This window comes from Micromys minutus (assembly GCF_963924665.1).
Source record: "Micromys minutus genome assembly, chromosome: 9".
Lineage (NCBI taxonomy): Eukaryota > Metazoa > Chordata > Mammalia > Rodentia > Muridae > Micromys > Micromys minutus.
Window position 1 is genome coordinate 54,202,704 of NC_137978.1, and position 9,189 is coordinate 54,211,892.

The 9,189-nt window shown below is 50.3% G+C and overlaps 1 protein-coding gene across 1 annotated transcript in view; it reads left to right on the top strand.

The window, feature by feature from the left end:
* PADI2 (peptidyl arginine deiminase 2) overlaps positions 1 to 9,189 on the top strand; it is a 40,928-nt gene that overhangs the window by 27,886 nt on the left and 3,853 nt on the right. The window contains exons 10-14 of the mRNA XM_080921912.1: positions 405 to 512; positions 2,918 to 3,069; positions 4,061 to 4,205; positions 5,842 to 5,935; positions 8,330 to 8,415. Of these exons, the coding sequence (XP_080778038.1) occupies positions 405 to 512; positions 2,918 to 3,069; positions 4,061 to 4,205; positions 5,842 to 5,935; positions 8,330 to 8,415 (585 nt within the window). The remainder of the gene's footprint in view (positions 1 to 404; positions 513 to 2,917; positions 3,070 to 4,060; positions 4,206 to 5,841; positions 5,936 to 8,329; positions 8,416 to 9,189) is intronic.

Sequence of the window (9,189 nt, forward strand, 5' to 3'; positions counted from 1 at the left end):
CAGTTTGGTTCTGTAGTAAGGTCTCTCATACCCGAGGCTGGCCTTGAACTTACTCTGTAATAGGAAATGGCCTTAAACTTTTGGTTGTCATACACTCATTCCCCCAAGTGCTAAGGATTCCACAGGCCTGTGTCACCTTGCTCGGTGGATGTGGTACTGGGACTTGAACCCAGTACTTCATGTTTGTGTTTGCCAAGCAGACTACCACCTGAGTTACATTCCCAGCTCCTTGTTTTGAGCTTTTTCTTTTTAAGCCAGGGTGTTAATATTTAGCCAATGCTGGCCCATACTGTCTACCCTCCTGCCTGTGCTTCCTGAGATCTGAGATTAAATCCCTATCTATCATGTCCCAGACACCCCTGGGTGCTGCCGCAGTCTACGACTCTCCCTATTCTCCCGCACAGGATGAAATTGAGTTTGGCTACATTGAGGCGCCCCACAAAGGCTTCCCGGTAGTGTTGGACTCCCCTCGAGATGGCAACCTGAAGGACTTTCCCATTAAGCAACTCCTGGTAAGATGCTGAGGCCCACCTGGGGGTGACAGTGGGGACCCTTAGGACAGCACGGTCACGGGATGTGGAGCATCCCAAGACAACTAGTCTCCCACTCAGGGCCTCTGTTTTCTCATCTGTAAGATGGGTCAGTGGTTCCTAAGGTCCAATACATTCCCCAAACTCGGAGAGTTGCCTTGTGGGAAATGAGAACCGTGGGAGGCAGAGCAAAGCCCAGGTTCAGAGGCCTTGACTCCTGCTGCTGCTCCAAACCCCCAACTTGTAGTTAAGTTTCGAAGGGGCAAAACAGACAGACTTCTCGGTCATCGGGACTTTGTGATGTGAATCTCAGAGTTGTGGGGTTTATTATTTTTTTAAGATTTATTTATTTATTTTATATATAAATTCACTGTAGCTGTCTTCAGAGACACCAGAAGAGGGCATCAGATCTCATTACAGATGGTTGTGAGCCATCGTGTGGTTGCTGGGATTTGAACTCAAGGCCTCAGGAAGAGCAGTCAGTGCTCTTAACCGCTGAGCCATCTTTCCAGTCCGAATTGTGGGGTTTATTAAAGAAGCTTGTCTCCTCACCATTCTGGGAGGCCATTATCACCCCCACATTGTGACCTTGAACCACATGGAAGAGTGAAATACGTCTCTCTACATCCCCCCCACCCTTCACTTTGAGCCAGAAGCCCGTATGGAGCCTATTATAGAGACAGCAACAGATCTGGCTTTCCCATGGTCACATGAGGGACAGAGTCGACTGTAGATGTCGGGCCACTCAGCAATGACCCTGCCCAGGGCCCCTCTGGAGATGCAGAAGAAGCAGTGTCTGTGCCCTGCTCTGGGATGACAGAGGGACATGTCTTGAAACAGCACCCCCACCTCAGGAAGGATACTTCAGGCAGAGTTTCGAGCTTTCATGAGCCTCAGGGCACGCACCTGTAAAAAAGGGAACTGTCACCCAGGATTGTCACTCTATCAAAGGCATGCCAGAGGCATCAAATCTGTGCCTGATAGCTGGGGTCTGCCTTCACTTCCCCAGCCTAGAGGCTGCCCTCAGCGGCCCTCCGTGTGAGGGCTGTTCATTTCCCCTGGCACCCGAGGAGAGAACCCTCAAATTGACCACCCCAGGGTCACCACAGGCAACAGGAATGGGGGCCAAGCTCAGAGCCCTGTCCTTTCTCTTCCCCCTGCCTCCGCCTGTCCTCAGTCCTCCAGGCTGGCCTGGTGCCGAGGCCTAGCCTGCATTGTTCCCAGAGGCCGAGCCAGGCCCAGCTTTGTGCTGCGTGCCTGCCTGCCTGTGTGAGGCTGTAAAACCCCGGCTGCCACCTGTGACCAGCTCCCACATGGCCAAAGAGGAGCCCCAGGCAAGAACGTGCTAAGCTGCTGCCATGCACCACACTGGGCGTGCCTGTCCCTTGAGCCTCTTAGCTAAGACAGCACAAGCCACATCTGCCTACCACACAGAGTTCTCTTGTTGGTTGCCTTAGGATTTTTTAGGTGAGGCAAGTTAGTTACTCCCTTGCTCTAGTAAAAACTACCAAACATGATCCCTATATTTTTATCAAAAGAAAAACGAATAAATATATATAAAGGGAATCCTAAAATCCAGGGACAGGTGGGATCTTCCCTTCTTGCATATAAAATCCAGTTTACTAAAGTCCTATTCTAATGACAAAGAGCCCAGCTATGGGCGTGATGGACAGATGCAGTTGTTCGGATGGGTGGAGTGAGTGTATCGGTCAGGTATCAGTATATGAGGCTGTGTAACAAACAAGCCCCAAACTGTAGTGACTGACAACAGCTAGTCTCTCCTGCTGTTCACAGACTTAACGGTTGACAGGCTGTCTCTCTGAGTCCTCATTCTAGAGCTACACAGCCTGGCTGAGAGCTACCATTCCCCTAGTGTGAGAAGAAGAGAAAGTGAACAGACATTTACCAGAACGCTGGCCAAAGGCCCACCTTGCTCAGAGCAAGTCATGTGACCCTGAGTTCTTCTTTTTTCAGAGAGATGCCAGATGTCCTTCACAGTGGGTCAGGATGCACAATCCTCTCTCTGGGCAGGTCTAGCAAATGCCAGGGGACAGTCAGTTCGATACCTTGCCTCCAGCCTCCTAATCTAAGGACTCTCTCACAGAACTGGAAACCCTGGAAACCGGGGTTCAGAGAAATTCTGAGATGGCCACTAAGATCAACAGAACCTGTGAGGCCAGATCTTGGTATCACACCGGGTGTCTGTACCTATGGGACCGAGCCCAGAGATGGGGTGCACCTGCATCACACCCACACTTCTCTGTCGGCACGCACACAGACTCAGGTCACAGCCATCTTTGAGGGCTTGTTACCAGAGAGTAGCTGCCAGGGAAGAGAGCTCCTGGTTGTAGGGGCTAAAGACAAATGAGCGCCCTCTCTCTCCCCAGGGCCCGGATTTCGGCTATGTGACCCGGGAGCCCCTCTTTGAGACTGTCACCAGCCTCGACTCCTTCGGGAATCTGGAGGTCAGCCCCCCAGTGACCGTGAATGGCAAGACATACCCGCTTGGCCGGATCCTCATCGGGAGCAGTTTCCCTCTGTAAGATTAACCCAGGGTGTGTCTGGGGAGCCTGACTGTCTCTTTAGGGGTGTATGTACCTGGTGCGAATCTAAGGGAGAAATATCCCCTTCTGCAATGGGGTGTAAATCTATAGGCACCTGAGTAATAGTTATAAAAGCCAAGTTAGCTTTTACATCTTAGTATAAATCTATATACCCAATCTATATAACCCAATAATATCTCTTCCACAAATGGGAGGCTGTGTGGTGAGATATAAGCCAGGTGGGGAAGGGGAGGTGAGACTCTGGCAAAGCTACACTGGCAGAGGTGAAGGGGGAGGGGTGCTTGTAAATGAAAGAGAAGAAACAAGGCGTGGATGGCCCTGGCTCACGGGCATGCGTCCCTGGCTCCTTTGGCTGTCCACAATAACTGTACTCTTAGCCCAGCCAATGAAAATTAAAAGCCGTGTCTCTACCTTAATCCACGCATTGCTGAGAGAGAGTACTCACTTCACAAGAGTTGCCTGGAAACTGAGGTCACCCAGGATTTGAGTATCAAGTTCCTCTGACCCACTTGGAAAATGTTCTTTTATCTGCGGTCTAGGGGTGACAACCATTAGCCCACCCTCCCCCAACTCAGTGGTCACATGCACTCAGCAGCTACTTCCTCTGCCTCAGTGGAGGGCCAAGCCCTTGCCCGGCCTCCAAGACGATGGAAGTCTGACTTCTCATGCTGAGCATGGAAGCTGGTTACAGCTGCTTGCTGGCAAATTCCTGGGCCAAAGGCTGAGCTTTAAGTCCTCTACATTAGTGCAACCCGGGTGGTACCCACTTCCGGACCGGAGCTTTCAAGCCTTCTGCCTACACCAGGGTCTCAGGTCTATAGCCCAGATGCCCACCTGTGCCCTTGCTGGAACCACCGAGATCTGGCTTGGGTGCCAGATGCTAAACATCTCATCCTGGTGGGTGCTCTGGTGCAGGAGCACAAAGATGACCTGATAAAAGGCTCCTCTTCTCCAACCCTGCCCTAGGTCTGGAGGCAGGAGGATGACCAAGGTGGTGCGTGACTTCCTGCAGGCTCAGCAGGTGCAGGCGCCGGTGGAACTCTACTCCGACTGGCTGACTGTAGGCCATGTCGATGAGTTTATGACCTTCGTCCCCATCCCAGGCAAAAAGGTGAGCTGATCTCTCAAGACTAGAGTGAATTGCGTAGCCAAGAACCTGTGCGCTGCCTGCACTTGGCCGCAGAGGGTGGGGTCTAGAGCAAGGAGGGGGTAGCTGGTTTTGTAATGTTGTGGGTATAGCAGGCAATTTTTAACCCACAAATCCAAAAGATCAATAATTCTGCTTGTAAGCAGTATAAAAAATGTTATTTTGTGCTGTACGCACCCATTCTTGTAGTTGTGTGTGTGTGTTTGTGTACATGTGGGTGTAGGGGTCAGAAGTTGATGTCCAGTCTTTCTTGACTAATTGCCATCTTATCTTTTGAGTGTCTCACTAATCCTGGAACTGGACAATTGGACAATTGGCTGGGCTGGCCAGTGACGCCAGGGAGCCACTTTCTCTGCTTCCCCCTCCCCCCTCTGCCTTAGTGTCCCACTGCTGTGAAGAGACACCAGGACCAAGGACACTCTTTATGCAATAAGGAAACATTTACTTGGGGCTGACTTACAGTTTCATAGGTTTAGTTCATTATCATTGTGGAGAGGAGCGCGGTGGCGCTCAAGGTACTGGAGGGAGAGCTGAGGTAACATTCTGGTGAGCAGGCTGAGAGAGGGAGAGGGAGAGGGGGGACCTGTGCAAGAGCCTGGGCCTGGTGAGGGCTTTTAAAACCTCAAAGCCCCCCCCCCCCCCCCCCCCGCTTCCAGTGACATACTTTCTACAACAGGGCCACACCCCTTTATTCTTCTCATTCTATCAGAGTTCCTCTCCCTGGTGACTAAGCATTCAAATACAGGAGCCTGTGAGGGACATTCTTATTCAAACCCCCAAACTTCTGCACTCTCCATTCCGATACAGAGACTTTTTTTTTTTTAATCCCAAAGTGAATGCTGAGGACCCAAATAAATTCAGGTCTTCATACCTGGGCAGCAAGCACATTGCCAGCCATGCCAGCCCCCCAACCCCCATGTAAAAACATTATTTTTTACCCTTTTTATTTGTAAAGCCAGGTCTTCCCTTTCGACTCTTACAGCTCACCTCGGTTTGGACAGGCTATTCGAGTGCTCAGCAGTCACGCCCTGATAATGGCTGACTGGTCACAACCATCCAGGAAATGGGGTTGGGCTGAAGGCTCTGAGGCAGAACGTCCTTTTTGAAATGAAAGAACTGGTTGCCCTGTGTATCCTCAGATTCTCTGCAAACCGCCCGTCCCTTCAGAGAAGCCTTTCTCTGCCACCATCCCAGGCCACTTTGGGGTCTGTACTTTGACCCGATGATGTCGCCAAGGATATAAGAGAAGAGACACAGGGGCCTGGAGAGATGGCTCAGTGGTTAGAGCACTGGCTGCTCTTCCAGAGGTCCTGAGTTCAATTCCCAGCAACTACATGGTGGCTCACAACCATCTGTAATGGGATCTGATGCCCTCTTCTGGTGTGCCTGAAGACAGCTACAGTGTACTCATATAAATAAAAATTTTTTTAATGAAAAGGAAAGAAACACAGTCAGTCCTAAGGCAGACAGACCTTCCTAGGAAGCCAGTGTCGCTCAGCATGGAAGGCACAAAATGCTGGACCGCCATGACCCTAGTCCCTCTGGTGTCCTGGCCACACACACCCCCACAACGTGCCACCCACTGGAACATCTCTTGCAGGAATTTCGGCTGCTCATGGCCAGCACCTCAGCCTGCTACCAGCTCTTCCGAGAAAAGCAGAAGGAAGGCCACGGGGAGGCCGTTATGTTCAAGGGTGAGTGATCACAAGCTCTTGGCAGGAAGCCAAACAGAGCTCAAGAGGACCTTGTCTCAGAGCACCCAGCTGCACCACCAAACCCAAAGCAAAGATCACGCATGGCTGGGGATGCAGAGTTGATGGGATGCTTGCCTAGCATGCATGAAATCCTGGGTTCAATCCCCGGTACTGCAGAACCCAAGTGTGGTCATGCTTAGCACTCCTAGATGGAGGCAGAAGGGACCTAACTCCAAGGTCATGTGACTCTGTCTCAAAAGGGAGAAGGACAAAGTATATCTTCAGGATTAATATGTGAAAGGGCACCAGACCTAGAGAGAGACCAAAGGACCCAGACTCCCATGTAATCTGTACCCAGGAGCTTGTTTTTTCAAAACAGAGGAATGGAAGCCAGGGCCTCCTGAGATGGTCAAGTACTGTCCCACCAAGCCATATCCCCTTTGGCAGTACCTTATCCCCCCACCCCCTAACAATAAAGAGAAGAGAAAGACAGTGCTGATACTGGAGGCCCAGGAAGGGAAGTGGTTTCTGCTGACATCAGGCCTGCAGAGTGAGACTGTCTCCCTCCTAAGTGGGGCAGACCCAGGGATGAGTTTTGCACCTGAATTAAGCATGAGAAAGAGAATCAGCTGGGGAAAGCCTGCCAGCCTGCCTGGTAAAATAGATACAATGTATCTATCAAAATAGATACAATGTATCTATCAAAATAGACACAATGTTTTGATCAAAATAGACACAATGTATCTATCTGTCAGGGTCACTTCTTACCATCCAATATATTACATTGTTGTTAATAATTGCTACCTTCTCTGTCACGTCTTAGCTTAGTGTCCTGACACACAAATTTTACTGCTTACTGCTTATGCAGCTATCCTCTTTGTCTGAGGAGTGGGACTGCCTGTGTCCAGGACAGAGCCACTTAAGACTGCTGTCCTAGCCAGGTAGTGGTGGTGGTGCACTACCCCAGACAGACTTGTGTCTTTAACCCCAGCACTCAGAAGGCAGAAGCAGATGGATCTCTGAGTTCGAGGCCAGCCTGGTCTACAGAGCAAGTTCCAGGACAGCCAGGGCTCTTACACAAAGGAACCCTATCTTGAAAAACAAAACCAAAACAGCATAGATAGATAGATATATAGATAGATATATAGATAGATAGATGGATAGATAGATAGATAGATAGATAGATAGATAGATAGATAGATAGAGAGGATGGATGGATGGATGGATGGATGGATGGATGGATGGATGGATGGATGGATAGATAACACTGCTATCCTCTGTTCTAGCCTCCTGACAACAAGATTTTTCTAGATTAGCAGGCATGAGGCTTGACTTTCTAAAAGCATTCTTTCTATCTTAAGCTTGCCTAAAATGCCACACATCTCGTGGCTAGAAGTGTTAATGCCATAAGGTCACAGGAAGGACTATGGTGTGGTGGCAGCGCAGGGGCAGGGTCCCACAGCCCTGGTCTCTTTGGTGTTGTGACACTACAAATCTGGGCCATGCAGAGGACTGACAGCCTATTCCTGGATCAAGCAAAAATAAAATATAACGGTCTTAGCATTCAGAAGCTGAGGCAGAAGGTTGTAGCTTCCAAGCCAACCCATACTACAGATAGACTATCAAAAAGAAAGAGAGAAAGAAAGAATGAATGAATGAATGAAAGGAAGGAAGAAAGAAAGAATGAATGAGTGAATGAATGAAAGGAAAGAAGGAAGGAAGAAAGAAAGAAAGAAAGAAAGAAAGAAAGAAAGAAAGAAAGAAAGAAGGGAAAAGAAAACTGTTAATTGAATACACGAGGCTCACAGCCTGTGGTCTGGCTGCCTGTGTGGCCATTTGCTGCGTGGGGAAACTTTCAAGAACCATGGAACCTCTGGGACTCAGCTTCCTCACCTTGAACAGTAGCAGCTGCCTCACAAGAACATGGGGAAGACTGTCATGGGGATGTGGGGAGGACGGTTACATTAATCCACATTAAGCATTTAAAAGATTGTTTATTTGCCCTGCTTGGCAGAACGCTTATCTATCGTATAGGAGGTGCTCGCTTCTGACCTAAAGCCTCCAGGCCGTGGAGCTGGAGTCAAAGGCGGGCTCTGTCCAGGGCAGGCACTGAGTACCATGAGAGGGGTGTTTGACCTGGTCAGCTGCTAACGTTCAATTGGGGCACCCAGGTGACTTCTCCTTCTGCCAGAGAGCACAAGATATCTACACCCGCTTCCTGGCTTAGGAGACGTGGTGGATCTGGAGAAAGAAATGCATGCTGTTTCCCTGGGTAGAACATCACCCCTCTTCCCTCTCCCCATCTCCCACCTCACCCCCACCCCATTCTCCACCGCCAGCAAGTAGCTCAGATGGTACCCTGGGCAGGCATCTCAGATTTACTGTCATCCACAGGCCTGGGGGGCATGAGCAGCAAACGAATCACTATCAACAAGATCCTGTCCAATGAGAGCCTCACGCAGGAAAACCAATACTTTCAGGTACGGGGGCGGGGATGACACAAGAGGACCGGAGGGGACCGCACACAAGTCTGTGGTCTTGGCAGAGGCTGGATCTATGGAAAAGGTTTGGGGCTTCTGGCCCAGAGAGCAAGCACTTGAGGCATCTGCTTGCTGCATTTCTGGGCCAAGAGGTGCGGACTCAAGGAGCTTCGAGCCCAGCAGGAGATGGGAAAACAGCTGTACTCACAGGCCCAGCGTTCTATCAGACAGTGCTCAGAGCGGATACTCCCCCGAAAGCAAGACCAAAGCCTCAGACTTGCTGCCCGGACAATGGCATCCCTCATTCTGGAGCTTTCGAAGCTCACGCATCCCTTGAAGGGCTGTATGTGGGCAGGACATCGAGTCTTAAAAGTTGCACCAGACGTTAAACCCAGCACCCAGGAGAAGTTACATTGGTAGAGCTCCTGTTGGGACAGAAAGAGAGCCTTGGGTTCCATTTTAAGATGACCTAGGTTATATACCAGAGGTGGGTGGATGGATCTGTGAGTTCAAGGCCAGTCTGGTCTACGCTTCCAAGACAGCCAGAGAAACCCTGTCTGAGAGAGAGGGGGGTGGGGGGAGGGAGCAGGCAGAACCCATTGAAAGACAATAGCCCACTTGGCTCATAAGAGTGCAGGGTGTTAGATACCTAAGTCAGTTTGGAGAGTCAAGAGGCAGAAAATAGCCTGGAGGCTGACCTCAACAGACTGGACTGTTTACTTAAGACAGTGAAGGGCAGACACAGCAGGAAAGCGGTCTGTGTGGAAGGGGGAT